This window comes from Lynx canadensis, chromosome C2, assembly GCF_007474595.2.
Source record: "Lynx canadensis isolate LIC74 chromosome C2, mLynCan4.pri.v2, whole genome shotgun sequence".
Taxonomy (NCBI): Eukaryota; Metazoa; Chordata; class Mammalia; order Carnivora; family Felidae; genus Lynx; species Lynx canadensis.
This window is the reverse complement of record NC_044311.2, coordinates 38,927,057-38,946,185: the sequence shown is the minus strand read 5'-3', so window position 1 is coordinate 38,946,185 and position 19,129 is coordinate 38,927,057. Positions and strand designations below refer to the sequence as shown.

General features: G+C 36.6%; 1 protein-coding gene across 1 annotated transcript in view; it reads left to right on the top strand.

Moving 5' to 3' along the window:
- SLC9A9 (solute carrier family 9 member A9) overlaps positions 1-19,129 on the top strand; it is a 575,498-nt gene that overhangs the window by 50,383 nt on the left and 505,986 nt on the right. The window contains exon 3 of the mRNA XM_030330596.1: positions 18,423-18,500. Within this exon, the coding sequence (XP_030186456.1) occupies positions 18,423-18,500 (78 nt within the window). The remainder of the gene's footprint in view (positions 1-18,422; positions 18,501-19,129) is intronic.

Below are 19,129 nucleotides of genomic sequence, written 5' to 3'. Positions count from 1 at the left end.
TCTTGTTGATGAATTTGCATCCATGTCCATCAGGGAAATTGGTCTATAGTTCTCCTTTTTACTGGGGTCTCTGGTTTTGGAATCAGGGTAATGCTGGCTTCATAGAAAGAGTTTGGAAGTTTTCCTTCCATTTTTATTTTTTGGAACAGCTTCAAGAGAATAGGTGTTAATTCTTCCTTAAATGTTTGGTAGAATTCCCCTGGAAAGCCACCTGGCCCTGGACTTTTGATTTTTGGGAGCTTTTTGATTACTAATTCGATTTCCTTATTGGTTATGGGTCTGTTCAAATTTTCTATGTCTTCTTGTTTCAGTTTTGGTAGTGTATGTGTTTCTAGGAATTTGTCCATTTCTTCCAGACTGCCCATTTTATTGGCATACTATTCTCTTATTATTGTTTTCATTTCTGTTGTGTTGGTCGTGATCTCTCCTCTTTCACTCTTGATTTTATTTATTTGGGTCCTTTCCTTTTTCTTTTGGATCAAACTGGCTAGTGGTTTATCAATTTTGTTAATTCTTTCTAAGAACCAGCTTCTGGTTTCATTGATCTTTTCTACTGTTTTTTTGGTGTTGGTAGCATTAATTTATGCTCTAATCTTTATTTTATCCTGTCTTCTGCTGGTTTGGGATTGTATTTGCTGTTCTTTTTCCAGCTCTTTAAGGTGTAAGGTTAGGTTGTATATCTGAGATCTTTCTTCCTTCTTTGGGAAGGCCTGGATTGCTATATACTTCCTCTTATGACCACCTTTGCTGCATCCCAAAGGTTTTGGGCTGTGGTGTTATCATTTTCATTGACTTCCATATACTTTTTAATTGCCTCTTTAACTTCTTGTTAGCCCATTCATTCTTTAGTAGGATGTTCTTCAGTCTCCAAGTATTTGTTACCTTTTCAAATTTTTTCTTGTGGTTGATTTTGAGTTTCATAGCATTGTGGTCTGAAAATATGCACGGTATGATCTTGATCTTTTTGTACTTGCTGAGGGCTGCTTTGTGTCCCAGTATGTGGTCTATTCTGGAGAATGTTCCATGTGCACTGGAGAAGAATGTATATTCTGCTGCTTTAAGATAAAATGTTCTGAATATATCTCTTAAGTCCCTCTGGTCCAGTGTGTCATTCAAAGCCATTGTTTCCTTGTTAATTTGTTGATTAGATGATCTGTCCATTGCTGTGAGTGGGGTGTTGAAGTCTCCTACTATTATGGTATTACTATCAATGAGTTTCTTTATGTTTGTGATTAATTGATTTATATATTTGGGTGCTGCCAGATTTGGCTCATAAATGTTTCCAATTGTTAGGTCTTCTTGGTGGATAGACCCCTTGATTATGATATAATGCCCTTCCACATCTCTTGAAACAGTCTTTATTTTAAAATCTAGATTGTCTGGTATAAGTATGGCTACTCCGGCTTTCTTTTGTTGACCATTAGCATGATAGATGGTTCTCCATCCCCTTATTTTCAATCTGAAGGTGTCTTTAGGTCTCAAGTGGGTCTCTTGTAAACAGAATATGGATGGATCCTGTTTTCTTATCCATTCTGTTACCCTATGTCTTTTGATTGAAGCATTGAGTCCATTGATGTTTACAGTGAGTACTGAAATATATGAATTTTTTGCCTTTATGATGCTTGTAGAGTTGGAGTTTCTGGTGGTGTTCTCTGGTCCTTTCTAATCTTTGTTGCTTTTGGTATGTATGTATGTATGTATTTTTTCATCTTTTCTCCCCTCAGAGAGCCCCCCCTTAAAATTTCTTGCAGGGCTGGTTCACTGGTCACAAACTTCTTTAATTTCTGCTTCTCTGGGAAACTTTTTATCTCTCCTTCTATTTTGAATGACAGCCTTGCTGGAGAAAGAATTCTTGGCTGCATATTTTTCTGATTCAGCACACTGAATATATCCTGCCTCTCCTTTATGGCCTGCCAAGTTTCTGTGGATAGGTCTGCTGCAAACCTGATCTGTCTTCCCTTGTAGGTTAGGGACTTTTTTTTTCCCTTGCTGCTTTCATGATTCTCTCCTTGCCTGAGTGTTTTGTGAATTTGACTATGATATGCCTTGTTGATGGTTGGTTTTTGTTGAACCTAATGGGGGTCCTCTGTGCTTCCTGGATTTTGATGTCTGTGTCTTGCCCCTCGTTAGGAAATTTTTCCGCTATGATTTGTTCACCCCTTCTACCCCTATTTCTGTCTCTTCCTCTTCTGGGACCCCTATGATTCTGATGTTGTTCCTTTTTAATGAGTCACTGATTTCTCTAATTCTTAAATTGTGCTCTTTTGCCTCATCTCCCTCTTTTTCTGCTTCATTATTCTCTATAAGTTTGCCCTCTATATCACTAATTCTCTGTTCTGCCTCATCCATCTTTGCTGCTGTGGCATCCATCCATGATTGCAGCTCCGTTATAACATTTTTAATTTCATTCTGGCTATTTTTTACTTCTTTTATGTCTGCAGACAGGAAATCTAATCTATTTCGACTCCAGCTAGTATTCTTATTATCGCAATTCTGAATTCTGGTTCAGACATCTTGCTTGTATCTGTGTTGGTTAAATCCCTGGCTGTAATTTATTTGTGCTCTTTCTTTTGAGGTAAATTCCTTCATTTTGTCATTTTGAAGGGAGAAAAGGAATTAATGAAGTAGAAAAATTGAAATTAAAAAAATCAAAATTAAAATATTATTAAAATTAAAAAAATTAAACACACACAAATAGAATAAATGATGCTAGATCCTAGGTGTGTTGGTCTGGGCGTTGAAAGTGGCTTGACAGATTAGAGGAAAAAAAGGGGGGGAAAGAAAAAAAAAGTAAATTGTTTGAGAATTAAAAAAATGAATACACTGAAGTAGACTAACATGAGATGATGGGAGTAAAATAGAATTTGAAAAAATTTACACAAAAGTAAAGAATATAATAGGAAAAAATTAAAGAAAACTATTTTTAAATAAAGTTAAAAATAAATATGAATTTTTCTTTTTATGTATTCAAGAAAAAGAAACCAAAAAGAATAAAGATTTAAAAAAGAAAAAAAAAAGGAAATCGTTTGAATATTTGAAAAAGTGAATACGTTGTAGTACACTAAAATAAAATGATGGTAGTAAAATAGAATTTGAATACATTTACATAAAAGCAAAAAATATAGTAATAATATTAAAGAAAACTATTTTTAATAGAAATTGAAAGTAAAAATGAAGTTTTTCTCTTTCTGCATTCAAGAAAAAGAAAAGAAACAAAAAAGACGAATAAGAAAAAGGAAATTGAAAATTTGAAAAGGTGAATACACTGATGTAGACTAAAATAAAATGGTGGAAGTAAAATAGAATTTGAAAAAAATTACACAGAGTACAAAATACAGTAATAAAAATTAAAGAAAAATATTTTTAATAAAAATTGGAAATAAATATGAAAAATGAATTATCGTTTTAAATAAAGATAAAATGAATTATTTCTCTTCTGTATTCAAGAAAAGAAAAGAAAGGTAAAAGGAGAAGAAAAGAAAGAAAATTAAATAGACTGACCTGCTAACAGATTGAAGTAGGACTGAAATTACTTCGTTTTCCCCTAGAAGTCAGTCTATCTGGTGCTTTATAGTCCATAAACTAAATAGGCGGTGACTTGTGTTTTGAAGTGGAAGTTGGCCCTGTTGGGCAGGGCTCAGTGTAACGGCTCTGCTCTCCACTAGATGGCGCTGCTAGCCTATTGGGGTGGATTGCTGCAGTGCATGGTAGGTGCATATGCACATGCGTGGGAGCGGTGAAAATGGCGCCACCCGGCTACCCAGTCTGATCTCCTGGATCAGCAATCACCCACCCGTCCTCTGTCTTCAGCTTTTCGTCCACTCCCTGCTTTTTCGCTTTCCTGCCCCAGGCAGTACCTCTCTCCTGAGTTTTGTCTCAGATGCATCTCTTTTCCCTAGCCCCTTACTTCTGAAGTACTGTGGCTCTGACCCATTCCGCCCCTCTGTGGGAGGATCTCACCGAGCAATGGCCGAATGTCAGCTGCACCCAGGAAAGCTTGCTGGACCCTGCTGCTGCCGGTGCCCTGAGACTGCAGCCAGGTGCCAGCCGACCCAGGAAAAGTTCATGAGATAGTGTAGCAGCAGCATTTCAGGGATTATGGAAAATCACAACACACATCTGGCACCAGGCTTCACCCTTAACGACCTTGTTCCAGCAGCAGCGAATGTGGCCGTTTTCTGGGGTCTGCTGGGACCAGGTGGCTTCAACAGTCTCTACCAAATGTCCTTCCAGCAGTGGAACCGCTTCTCCCCGTGTGGCCTGAGAACCTCCCGCACCCCACTCTGTTCCTGGGGATTCGCCCTTCCCACCAGAGCACCGCCAGGTATCGAGCTGCAGAGTTGGGTGACCCTGTGCTCCCCTTGTTTACAGTCTTAATGGAATTTAAACCTTCTCCTTTCTCCTTTCTCCTTTCTCCCTTTTTAGTTTAGTCTCTGTGGCTGTTTCCAATTTTCCTCTTTTTCTCCAGCTGCTTTGAGGGAGGGGTACTTTTCCCATATTCTCTCCCTCTCCCCAGTCTCTGTCCTCTCTCCACCTGCAAAAGTGGCTCCCTACCCTCCGCGGCTTCTTGCTCCCCAAATTAACCTCTCCGCACCATGTACCTGCTGAATTCTGTGGTTCAGATTGTGCAAATTGTTGTGTTAATCCTCCAATCAGTTTTCTAGGCGTGTAGGATGGTTTAGTGTTGGCCTGGTTGTATTTCATGGGTGCGAGACACACAAAAAACTTCCATGCTGTTCTGCCATCTTGGCTCCTCTCTTTTTTATTTTTGAGAGACAGGGGACAAGTGGGGGGAGGGCCAGAGAGGGAGACACAGAATCTAAAGCAGGCTCCAGGCTACGAGCCATCAGCACAGGCCTGATGCGGGACTCAAACCCACAAACTGTGAGATCATGACCTGAGCTGAAGTTGGATGCTCAACCGACTGAACCACCCATGTGCCCCCTGAAGTCCGTACCTCTTAAAACCAACTACTTGGGGGTTGAATTTCAACATATGAATTTTGAGGAAACACAAATATTCAGTCCATTGTGGTTTTGCTATTAAACTTAGGCTGAATCTTATCTCTGCCACTTGCGGCATTGAAACCTTGGACAAGTTAACTTCTCATATTTTTGTTTATCTATAAAATCTGTAAAACAGGGATTAATGGGGCACCTGGGTGGCTCTGTCATTTGAGTGCCTGAATCTTGATTTTGGCTCAGGTCATGATTCCAGGGTCATGGGATCTATTCCTGCATCAGGCTCCATGCTGAGCTTGGAGTCTACTTAGGATATTCTCTCCCTCTCTTTCTCTCTCTCTCTCCCTCCATCTTTCTCCCCTACTCGTGTTCTCTCTCTCTCTCTAATAAAAAAAAAAATCTTAAAAAACCAACAGGGATTAGTGATACCCACTTTTTAGGGTTGCTTTTCAAAAAATGAAAAAAAAATTTAGTGTTAGGCATGCTGTAAATATTACTCTGCTTTCTTAACATCTTCCCTTGATGGACAGGCATGGGTTTCCTCCTTGGGATGAAGTTTAAGGTGGGCATGATGGAGGAAGTTTAATGTTGTTTTTTAATACACCATTTTTAAGATGAATGCACCATTTGAGAAACACATTATTTTTAATTTTAAATCAAGCTGTTTCACATCTACTTTCTGCTGATTTCAGCGCCTCCACCTCTCCCCATACCTTCTCAAGCATGCCTACTACAACTGGTCCTTGCTGACTCAGCCCTTCCCTGTCTAGCTTCCCCAGGCCAGTTGTTCCCTGGTGAGGTCTTGTGATAGGGAAGCTGTAAACACACTTTAAAGCAAAGGCCTAAAAAGATTATTCACACTGAGAAAAATTATAGGGCAAAAATGAAAACTCTGTGAGACTGCAATGCTCCTATGTATTCAGAGGATTAAAAAGCATAATTTCTTTTGCCTATAAATAAAGATTGGCCAAGATTAGGATCAGTTCCAGGGGTGGGAGGAATCAATCTTGATGTGTAAATTTTCAGTTGTGTTGGATATCTTTTCTTTTGTAATTCTCACCTGGGTACTAAGGAATGAATACTTGAGATGGAATACCAGGCCCTTCTCACACCCACCTATTATTTTTCCTCCTCCTGCTGTTATCAAGACAGTCTTAGAATGGAGTTCCACTGTCATGTCAGTGTCACAGCTAGTTGGGGAGATAGGCAACCAACACAATGAAGAACAGGCCCAGAAGGGACCAGCAGGCAATCCAAGTTATGTGTAGTTTGTGAAAGGCCAGGAATCTGGGCATCTGGGATCGGGAGTAGGAAACCATAATTTGTCTTTTAAACTGAAACTTTTGAGAGTGAAGTGGGGGCACAATGAGTAATTAGGCCAGGACAACAGGCATTACCTGGAAGTGTTCTGGTCAAACCAGAATGAATGGTTACCTTAGTAAAGAGAGAGGTAACAGAGGTAAGTTTATGTGTTAAGAATCTTATGCAGAAACAGGGGCGCCTGGGTGGGTGGCTCAGTCTCTTGAGCATCCAACTTTGGCTCAGGTCATGAATTTACTGATCGTGAGTTCGAGCCCTGCGTCAGGCTCTGTGCTGACAGCTCAGAGCCTGGAGCTGCTTGGATCCTGTGTCTCCTTCTCTCTCTCAAAAATAAATAAAGATTAAAAAAATTTTTTTAAAAAGAATCTTATGCAGAAACATATGAACTTTCTGATCATCTGTGACTAGGTGCTATGGCAATAATCTGGAAAACCTAGGTAGGCTTTATGTATTTGCAGCTAATGAGGACATATCCAACAGTGGAGTGGGTAACCCGAACCTAGGAGGATGGTAAATGGAATATTGTAGTTAAAAGAGTAGTTTCTAGAGCCATGTTACTTGGTTTATATGCCACTTACCAGTATGTGACGTTGGGTGAGATAACTAATGTCCCTATGCTTCAACTTACCTATTTATAAAATGGGACAATCCTAACGACTCTATAGGGTCATTGTGAGTTGCAAATAAGAAAGTACATGTAAAGCACTTAGAATAGTGCCTGGCTAAAGATACTACAGAAAAAAGAAAACTACAGGCCAATATCCCTAATGAACATATATGTAAAATCCTCAACAAAATATTAGCAAAATGAATTCAACAATACGTTAAAAGGATTATTCATAATGATCAAGTGGGATTTATTCTGGGGATGCATGGATGGCTTAATATTTTCAAATAAATCTACAAATAAATCTACAAATAATGTGGTGTGATACACCACATTAACAAAATGAAGGATAAAAATTATATGATCATTTCAATAGATGCCAAAAAAGCATTTGACAAAGTACAATATCGATTAATGATTAAAAAACTTTTAACAAGGTTAGGATTAGAGGAAACATATCTCAACATAATAAAGGTCATATATGACAAAGCCACATCATACTCAATAATCAAAAATGTGGAACTTTTCCTCGAAGATCAGGAAAAAGACCAGGATGTCCACACTTGCCAATCTTATTCAAAATAATGCTGGAAATCCTAGCCACAACAATCAGATAAGAAAAAGAAATAAAAGGCATCCAAATATATAAGGAAGAAGTAAAACTGTCACTGTTTGTAGGTGACAAGATACTGTACATAGAAAACCCTAAAGATTCCACCAAAAATCTATTAGAAGTAATAAATGAATTCAGTAAAGTTGCAGGATACAAAATTAATATATAGAAATCTTCTGCATTTCTATACACAAAAAATGTAGCATAAAGAGAAATTAAGAAAAAAATTTACATTTGCACCAAGAAGAATAAATTATCTAGGAATAAACTTAACCAAGGAGGTAAAAGACCTGTACTCTGAAAACTATAGAACATTGATGAAAAAAATTGAAGATGACACAAACAAATGGAAAGACATACTATGCTCATGGATTGGCAGAAGTAATACTGTTAAAATGCCCATGCTACCCCAAACAATCTACAGATTCAATGAAATTCCTACCAAAATACCAACAGCATTTTTCACAAAATTGTAACAAATAATTCTGTAATTTTTATGGAACCACAAAAGATCCTGAATAGTCAAAGCAATCTTGAGAAGGAAGAACTAAGCTGTAGGTATCATAATTTCAGATTTCAGGATATACTACAAATCTATAATAATTAAAACAGTGTGGTTCTGGCACAAAAATAGTCACATAGATCAATAGAACAGAATAGAGAGCCCAGAAATAAATCCACAGTTAAATGGTCAATTAATCCATGACAAAGTAGGCAGGAATAGGCAATGAGGAAGACAGTCTCTTCAGTAAATGGTGCTGGGGAAATTGGCCAGCTACCTGCAAAAGACTGAAACTGGACCATTTTCTTACACTATATACAAAAATTTTTAAATGGATTAAAGACCTAAGTGTGAGACCTGAAACCATAAAACTACTAGAAGAAAATATAGACAGTAATCTCTTTGACATTAGCCTTAGCGACATTTTTCTAGATATGTCTCTTCAGGTAAGGGAAATTAAAGCAAAGATCAACTATTAGGACCTACACCAAAATAAAGAGCTTTTGCACTTTGAAGAAAACAGTCAACAAAATTTAAAAGCAATCTACTGGGTGGAAGAAGGTATTTGCAAATGATATATGTGATAAGTGGTTAATATCCAAAATATGTAAAGAACTTATACAACTCAAAACCAAAAACCCAATAACCTAATGAACAAATGGGCAGTAGACTTGAATAGACAATTTTTCCAAAGAAGACATATGAATGACTAACAGACTCATGAAAACATGCTCAATATCAGTAATCATCAGGGAAATGCAGACCAAAACCACCAGGAGATAATCACCTTATAGTTGCCAGAATCAAAAAGACAAGAAATAGCAAGTGTTGGCAAGGATGTGGAGAAAAAGCAACCCTCATACACTGTTGGTGGGAATGTAAATTGGTACAACTGCTGTGGAAAATAGTATGGAGGTTCCTCAAAAAATTAAAAACAGAAATACCATATGATCCAGCAATTACATTGGTGGATATTTACCCAAATAAAACAAAAACACTAATTCACAAAGATATATGCATCCATATATTCATTGCAGCATTATTTATAATAGCTAAGATATGGAAGCAATCTAAGTGTTCGTTGATAGATGAATGGATGAAGATGTGATGTGGTATCTATAGAGATAGGATGGAATACTACTCAGCCATAAAAAGAGTGAGATCTTGCTATTCATGACAACATAAATGGATCTAGAGGGTATATGCTAAGTGAAATAAGTCAGACAGAAACAAACAAATACCATATTCCACTTTTATGTGAAATCTAAAAAACAAAGCTAATGAACAAATAAACATGTAGAAACAGATCCATAAATATAGTGAAAAATTGATGGTTGCCAGAGGGGAGGTTAGTGGGGAGCTGGGAAAAATTGGTGAAAGGGAGTGGGAGGTACAGGCTTCCAGTTATGGAATGAGTAAGTCATTGGGATGAAAGGTACAGCATAGGGAATATAGTCAATGAAATTGTCGTCGTGTTGTATGGTGACAGATGGTAGCTACACTGGTAGTGAGCACAGCATAGTGTATAGAGTTGTCCATTCACTATGTTGTACACCTGAAACTAATGTAATATTGCATCTACTATACTTCCATTAAAAAAAAGAATAATGCTTGGCTCATAGTAAGTATTCAAAGTATAATAACTATTAGTTTTGTTGTCAGCATTGTTATCAGTAGAACAATGGACTCATTATTAGAAAGTAGGATTTGAGTCAGTCTTGCTACTTACAAGGTATATGACTTTGGATAAGTTACTTAACTAACTCTCTGAGACTTGTTTTCACCTCTGTAAAAAATGGGGTGTTTACCATACTTTCAAAGGGTTGCTGTGAAGAAAAGAAAATGAGATACTATGTATGAAGGCACTTTCTCAACCTGTAATGGCATTATGAAAATGTGAGTTGTTATTTTTATTATTAATTATTAGGACTAATAAGTGGTAATGAACCAGTCTATGAGGAAAGCAGACTCTGAACTTTAGCCCTGCCTAAATTATAATGACCATGCATTACCTCTTCCAAGGAGTTGATTTGCTTTTCTTATTGTTATTTCAATCTCAATGTTATTCCATGAGGTGGACAGGTATTGCCCCCATGCTTCATAGTAGGAAACTGAGGTTCTGAAAGCTTATGTGACTTGATCAAGATTGATCTGTTGCAGAACTGTTTTTAGGACTCAGAGTTCAATGTTCTTTGCAAAACTCCCTGCTGCTAACTTAAATATTTAGAATTATAAAAATGTTTTGTTCCCAATTTTCCACCTAATTTTGCCTGGAGTTGTAGACATTACCTACTTCCAATGAAATACCAGCATCGAAGCACCTGAGTGGCTCAGTTGGTTAAGCATCCCATGCTTGATTTCAGCTCAGGTCATGATCTCACAGTTTATTGAGTTTGAGTCCCACATCGAGCCCTGCGTCAGGCCCAACTCTGGTAGCATGGAGCCTGCCTGGGATTCTCTGTCTCTCACCCTCTCTGCCCCTCCCCTGCTCATGCACTGAATGAATGAATGAATGAATGAATAAATAAATAAATAAATAAATAACATTTTTAAAAAAGAGAAATACCAGTGTTTGTATCTGTCATTTTTGCATGTGTAATGTTCATAGTGTATTTCTAACTTTTGGAATTTTACTTACTTCAAAAGTGAATGTAGTTTTGTGGTATAATAGTCTCATAATTTGTCAATTATAATTTATGATTATTAAAATTCTCTTCTATTAAAAGTTCTCCTTTTGCCATTTCTCTGTAATTTAGTTCTGCTTCTACAAATTGCATTGCAGAATGCTTATATTTCAGTGGTCCACCATTTTTAAACATTCATATTAGGTGTTCTATGGGAGGGAACTATTCTTATCCTTCCAGTAAGTTTTGAAAAGAATGAAAATAACTCAATAAATTTGGACATCATATGGGTTAACTATTTAATGAGCACTTATTGCTCATTTGCCTGATTCTATATTAGGCCCCCTTTGAGATATTTCATCCCCCTGAAATCCTAACAAATCTGGGTCAATTCTTAATTTCTTTTATATATTATTTATCACCTTTTATTATCCCTTAATATTTTTAAAGGTTCAGGTCTATTTCAAATGTTCATAATTCTAAATGATAACTTTATAAGATGTTCATTTGGTTAAGACTGTAAAGGTGTTTTTTTTTTTCCTTAAGGAAAATCCAAATAATCCTACAACATTATGCAGCCACTGTAAATTTTGCTAAATAGTTTTCTATCCAGTATTTTTACATACATTTTTTCCTATGTGGTTTAAGTCAGATGGTTTCTAAAACTTTGTTAACTTGCTTTATTTATTATCATAACCTAACACTTTCCTCAGGCTTTTAAAAATTCAGGGTAATGGAAGTAAATGTGCTTGATTTTTGAATTGCTTCTAAATTTTCACTACTGTAAGTAATGCTTCAGTGAATACCTATGTGTATAAAGCTGTTCTTATATTTCAACTATTAAATAAGCTATTGGATAATAGATATCAAGTATTTATTAGAATGAATGTCTTATGGATCTTTGAAAAGCACTGGACAGAAAGCCAACCAAAATCAGTGAGAAAAGGATGAACTACCAAACACCTATGCATAGTCCCGAGATGATTAGTTATCCATATAGAAGAAAATAAAAGTGGATTCCTATTTCACATCATATAATAAATAAACTTGGGATGCATAAAGACTTATTATTAACAGCCAATTATTAAACTTTAGGAGAAAATATATGAACATTAGGACAGGGAAAGATTTTTTAAAAAATAATTTACCAAAAGCAGAAATCACAGGTAAAAATGGAGTAAATTTTGCCTACATTAAATAAAAAATTTCTGCTGAAAAAGACCCCAATAAACACAGTTAAAAGACAAAGGTGAAAAGTTTAAGGAGATACAGAAGAATATATTTGAAATATAAGTAACCAAAACAAAATAGTACAAAATTGTATGATGAACTATCCAAGCAAGAAAAAATCCATACTGGGTTAAAAGATATGATCAACAATTCACTAAAGAGGTATCACAGGAGGTCAATAAACAAGAAAATTATGCTCATTTCATTAGTAAAGGGAAATGCAAAGTAACGATAATGTGATAACAGCTCATACTTATCCAAATAGCAAAATTAGAAATTTGTCAATACTAAGTGTTTACTAGATGCGGGAAAAAACTTTTATACCTTACGTGGGAAGGTAAATGTGGTATAACCACTTTAAAAGTATTTGCTAATACGTGTTAAAAGTTGAAGATTATACACTTATATCCAGTCCATTTGTAGGTATTTTCCACTTGTAGAGAATCTTTCACATGTGGCACTTAAGTACAAGAATATTCATTGCATTATTTTAGTAATAGCAAAAAATAAGAAACAATTTAATTGCCCTAACTCTCTTGGTAGAGAAGGGAAAAACAATGATGAATATATTTATTCAATAGACACTATACAGCAGTTTAAGTGACTGGACAAAATCCACATGTATTAATAATATAGATAAATCTTTAAAAATAATATTGAATGTAAAAAGAATACAAAAGAATATTTATGGTTAAATTTCTATAAAATTTTAAAATACACCAAATGCAATATGCTAGTTATATGTATATTAGTTCTTAAAATTAAAAAAAAATTTTTTTAACGTTTATTTATTTTGAGACAGAGGACAGACAGAGCATGAATGGGGGAGGGGCAGAGAGAGAGGGAGACGCAGAATCCGAAGCAGGCTCCAGGTCTGAGCCATCAGCCCAGGCCCGACGCGGGGCTCGAACTCACGGACTGCGAGTTGTGACCTGAGTTGAAGTCAGACACTTAAACCGACTGAGCCACCCAGGCGCCCCTGTAAAATTTTAAAATACACTGATTACATATAATATTCCATAGTAAAAATAATATTAATTTGCTTACAGACACATATATGTTAAGTACATGAACATACTCATGGAAAGAAAAACACTTTCTAACTTCAGGGTATTAGTTACTTCAGGGAGGGGTGGGAAGGAGAGATTTTAATTCTGAGACATCATTTAAGACATTTGAAGCAAAATTAACAATATGAATGTCATAAAGAGAAACACTGTGGTTTAGGATTTTTAAGCTCGCTGCTGCCTCTCACTGGCCCATTGACCTTCCACATGTTTCTTGAACTTTCTGGGGGACAGTATTAGGTCAGGACTTCAAACATTTTTTAGTAGCGGAACGCTACATTCAAAGAAAATCTGACGCTGCTTCACAGTGTGTAAAAAACCAAAACTGCTGAGGCAGAAACGAGAGGGCAGATCCAGGACAGATGCCAGAGCAGTTGTCCCCATTTCCTATCAACCTGCCCCCTCCACGCAGCCCCGGGATTGGCAGAGATTGCAGACCCCGAGATTGGGTGACCTCTAAGGCAGCTTCTCCTTCCTAGTCTCACTGGAGACAACCAATAGTTTATGTGTGTGTATGCATATACATGTATGTAAATATTCTGCATCCCCTTTTTTGCATCCCCTTGAATAAGCAAAATGCTTTAACCAGCTACCCCCAAATCTCCATGATTTAAGGCAATAATGGTTTACTTCTTGCTCATGTCCCAATCCAGTGTGGCCTTTGGGCCAGTAAAGGGAGTACTAGTCTTCTTCAGTAGCAATTAATCATCCCAACTTCCTTTAATCTAGTGGCCTCTGCCAGTCCCTAGGGATTTGGGACCTCTGCCAAATGCTCTTTATGATGAACTAACAAAGAAAGGAATAGAGCATGGAAGATCTAGGGGGTTTTTAGGGACCAGGCTTGGAAATAATTTATATTACTTTGGTCCATATTTATTTGGCTAGATCTCTGTCATATGGCCCCACCTGACTACAAGGAAATGAAGTCAGGTGTCTGACCAGGACAAAAATGAAATGGGTTTGGTGAGCCCATAGCAATTTTTTTTATATACACCAGACATGCTCTTATACCTTGCTCTTTTGACTTGACAACAAATTATAGAAAGTAACCATTTCAATGCATATACAGTTTCTTCGGCCTTTAAAAAAGTTATATAGTATTCAATTTTATGGATTACACCATAATTTATTTAACCAGTTCATGGTTTAATCATCCCCAACATTTTTTTTTCCAATTCTTTCATCTGCAATGAATGCTCCTGTCCTTGGGGCCATTCCATACATGTATAGGCATGTCTGCAGGATGAATTCTTGGATGAGATATTGCTGAATCAAATGGTACGGACATTTAACATTTGAATATCTATTGCCAAATTACCCTGTTAAGAGGATATACAAATTTATACTCCCACTGGCCATTTTATTGTTTAATCTTACTTGTGTAAAACATTTCTACTTTTCTCCATGGTTGAATGAATGTAGTTTAAATCCATCTCTACGTGGTCAAAGAGAGAAAGTGGTGGCAGAAAGGAAAGGTGGAAGTTGGAAGAAGGGTTTTCTGTAGACTTAGTGAGGAGGTGATTGTCTTTATCCTGGCTTCATATCTGTAACTACAGAGATAACCTTTGCTTAAAGAAGTGCATGCCAGCATTATCCCCATCATGACACAGAAAATGATTGTATCGGGTCCATGGGGGTAAACTGTAGGAAAATTAGGGTCCTGATGAGACTACTCAGGGCTGGAAGGATTAGACTTGGGCCTCTGACCATCCCTTAGCCCAAAGATGAAGGGACTGATATGTCATGGTACCCCTGCAACCCATCAACACAGCACCTGCATTAACCTCCTTCTCCATCCCTCAGGAGCCCTGCATTATCTATTGTTATTTCCTAAGTGTGTCTGGTGCCTTCTATCTAAAGCATAACTTAGAGCAGAGGAAAGGAAATGGACACCCTTGAGGTGTCTCTAGGTATGCCCCAAAGCTGCCTGCCCTGAGTGAGCCAAGTTTTCTTTGAAGTCTCCTATTTATAGGAAAAGTGCATACAGATTTTTTTGAGATTTTTAATAAATCTTCATTTATTTTAATACTTGAAATGTTTCAAATCACTTGCTATTAAGTATAACCGAAACTCCAGGAAGCTACCAATTTGCTCTGTGGCTTGGTGAAACCTGGCCCACTGCCCCCAGGGTAGACAAAGGAGCATGTTCTACATGGTGGTGCCCCATGGATAGGCTCCTATCCATCCTTTAAAGCCCAGCTTATATGCTGCTTGAACATCAAGCCTCCCTGCAGGGTCAGCCAGCCCAGAATGGTGTTTTGGTGTTTCTGTCCTAGAGAACTCTGAATTACAGCCTAGCCCCGTTCCTTTTACTGTGCTGGAATATCATCTTTCCTTCCTTTGACTATAGCCTTCATGGGTTCAGTATATCTATCAGTATATCTTTAAGTACTTTGTAGCAGAGACTTGTTAAAATTTTAATGAAAAAAAATCATTGAAAATGATTGAACACATTATTGTGTTAACCACTTCCACTTTTCCAAAGGAATCGGGAATTACCAAAATAGTAAAATCATATCTGAGTCCCAGCTCTTCTTAAACATTCCTAAATCTTGCCCTAAGTAATTATGTTAGCCTGATGTTCCCTCAAAAACTACACATTTAGTTTGCCCATGCATATATGCCCAATTCTTAGTGATATCCCTGTCACACTGATTAACACTGAGTATGCCATTCATTTCTTCTCCTGTCTCTGGAAAATGAGGATAATTGCCTTTGCCAGCTACTACTCAGGAGATGTGAAAATAAAAAATTCAGTCCCTCAGTTGCGCTAGCCTGAAATTCAGTTGCTTAATAGCTCATGTGGGTAGTGGCTACCATATTGGACAGTACAATTGTAGTCTATTTCCATTATCACAGGAAGTTCTGTTGGATGGGGCTGGCCTTCATGCTTTATATCGTAAAAGACTAATGTCTTTAGCTGAAATATTTTTAGCTTTCTGTTTTTCCCACTCACTTGTCTTAGATGTTTTCCCCCTCACTATATATTGAAAAATTTTAATTGTTTGGGCCTTAGAAACAGTCTCACCTCTAAGGCCATGATTTGAACACAAAATCTGAAGAAAATGAAATGCGGAATCGCCATCTGGAGATTGGTGCAGCAGCAGATCTAGCCATTTCTGAGAAATTGTCTGGGTTTGGAGTTACTCCCAGAACTCTGATTTAGCAGTTCCTAAGCTTATAGCAAGTCTGAAAGGAACACAAATCTGTTTTGTATATACAAATAAATCCTCGTATGCTGCATGCCATTCTCAGCCTGCCAGTTTCATCTGGCTGCTCCAGAAAATATAATTCAATAGTACATTAGTTAACCTGCATGCAGGGAATGGAGCATTCTGATTATTGAAATGTTCTGGTTGAGTGATTAACCTGATTTTTGCAGAAAAACTGCTGAGGCAAGGGGTTTGCTGTCCAAAATGTTTGTGCCACTGTGTTTTTTTCTTCCAGATGATCACAGCTGCATTGCTTCATTCCCCCAGCACTCAGAAATACATCTCTTTGCTAAAAACTTTCAAATATGCAATTGATATACTTTCAAAGAGGCCTCATAAAAATAGATCAATAATGGTGTATCAGATAATATTTGATAAAAGAGCAAACTTAGAAGGATTCATAATTTCTTTGCCCAGATTTTACACAGCTGTAACCTTGAAGAGTTCCTAACAACAGAGCAGTTTCTTCAAATAGTATAACCGGAATATATTTATTCATATATTTTATTTTCTTTAGGGATAAGTACTTACAAGTGCTTACTAGATGTTAGGTAATGCTGCAAAGGCTTTACAAATATTAATTGATTTAATTTTTATAACCACCTTAGAATTAGGTATCATCTCATTATCTTCATTGTATTTTCTTTTTTTTTTTTTATCATAAATGTTTATTTGTTTATTTTGAAAGTGAGCAAGCCTGGTAGGGGCAAAGAGAGAGGGAGCCAGAGAATCCCAAGCAGGCTCCAAGCTCAGCATAGAGACTGATGCAGGGCTCCATCCATGACTGTGAGATCATGACCTGAGCTGAAACCAAGAGTCGGATACTTAACCGACTGAGCCACCCACGCTTCCTATTATCTTCATTCTAAAGATGAAGAAAGTGAGGCACAGAGAGCTATGAATGGCCCATAGTTGATCTACCTGAATGTTCATTGATACAAGATGTTATAACATCAGTGGATGAATTAAGTTTCTGAGACCCGGCTGAGTCCCACCTACCCCTTCCCAAATGTTACATGAGTAGAATTGAGGGGCTATTATGGAAAAGGAGAAGGAGGATCCAAAGTGCTAAAAGAACACAGAAGAGAGGCACCTGGGTGGCTCAGTCGATTAAGGTCAAGCGTCCGACTTGGCCTCAGATCATGATCTCGCAGTTTGTGAGCTCCAGTCCTGCCTGGGGCCCTGTACTGACAGCTCAGAGCCTGGAGCCTGCTTCATATTCTGTGTCTTTCCCTCTCTCCACCCCTCCCATGCTCATGCTCTGTCTCTCTCTGTCTCTCAATAATAAATAAACGTTAAATTTTTTTTTTTAAGTAAAGGAAAAAAACACCTAAGAAACTAGGGAAATCAAAGTGGACTTCAGAGAAGAGTAGCTTCTGAGATCCAGCTCTAGAGATGAGTTAGAATTAAGGCAAAAAAAAGGGAGGGGAAATTGGATATTATAATTGTGAAAACTATATGTGAAAGATTTTGATGAATATTGTAATGGTAAAAGGCCTTAGTGGTAAATAATGAACGACATTGTGTATTTGGGGAATGGGGTAGAGAAAGAAGACAATAAGTCTAAGTAAGACTTTAAAGATTAAAAGAGTTTCATCTTCAGATTTCCCAACAAATAGTAGGTTTAGATTCAAGAGTCGCTTTATTTCATTTCATTGTATTTGACACCAAATAAGTTTTTTTTCTTTTCTGGCCAACTTTATGTTAACACTTAAGTAAAAGCCAATAAACAAACACTAGAAAAATCCATTTTCACTTTCAAATATATTTTTACATAAAGTTTGGAAAATATTTTAAACTCTGGAATGGGATAAAGTAGGAAAAACTAAGAGCAAACTTTTAAAAAATGTTTTATTTGGGGAAAGTTCAAATAAGTTCTTGTCAGAAGCTAAAATGCTTGAGCATTACCAGAAAATTTCTTTGACCAGAAAATAAATAAATATATATATGTATAATAAAGATATTTAATATATGAAGAATGGATAACTAATCAAAATCAATGATAAGAGTTTTCTTTGCCTAGAAGGGTTTTATTGAATTGTTGTTGTTATTATTGCTAGTTATAGAATGGAGTATAGGTTGTACATTGAAAATGTTACTTCATAGTTATATTGCATTTCTGAATTTCTGTTTGCATTTTTTCCAGTTTTCATCTGCGCTAATTTAATACCATGTTAATATACCTCATACAACCTTACCAAAGGTGACTATAACTGTATTTTTAAAGCACATTTTTAGTGACCCAAAGGATCATCTTTGTAATTATACTTTTATCTTTTCTGGCAGATGACATTTGATCCAGAAATCTTCTTCAATGTTTTACTGCCACCAATTATATTTCATGCAGGATATAGCCTGAAGAAGGTAAACATACAGTGGTTGTTTTCTTCTTTTATCATTTAGCAGAGAATTTTACCAGTGCTAATGAAAAAGCAATTATTTTATGGGTTTATTTATTTTGTAAGGATATCATTATCTTAGATACCTGTGATACAGATTCAAATCTGACATGCTTATAATTCTTCTAAATCTGATCTATACAATACACTAGCCATTGGGCACATGCAGCCATTAAGCCTTGAAATGTGGCTAGTCTGAATGAAGATATGCTTTAAGTATAAAATGGACATTGGATTTCAATGAAATTAAAAAAAGAACAAAAAATACCTCCATTATGTTTGATACTGATTTCATGTAGAAATGATAATGTTTCAGATATATTGGGTTAAATAAGACATACATTATCAAAATTCGTTTTGCCTTTTTAAAAATTATTATAATGTGCCTACTAGAAAAATTTTAAATGACATGCATGGTTTGTATTATATTTCTATTGAACAATATCATTCCAGATGATTGTAACCAGAGTTAGCTATTAATTGGGATAGACGTTGGGCTTATCAATTAGGGTAAAAACTCAAGGTGCCTTGCTAATACTCAGCTGTTGAGGCTCACAGAGAGGAAATCCAGTTTTGTTGCTTCTGTGCTTTCGC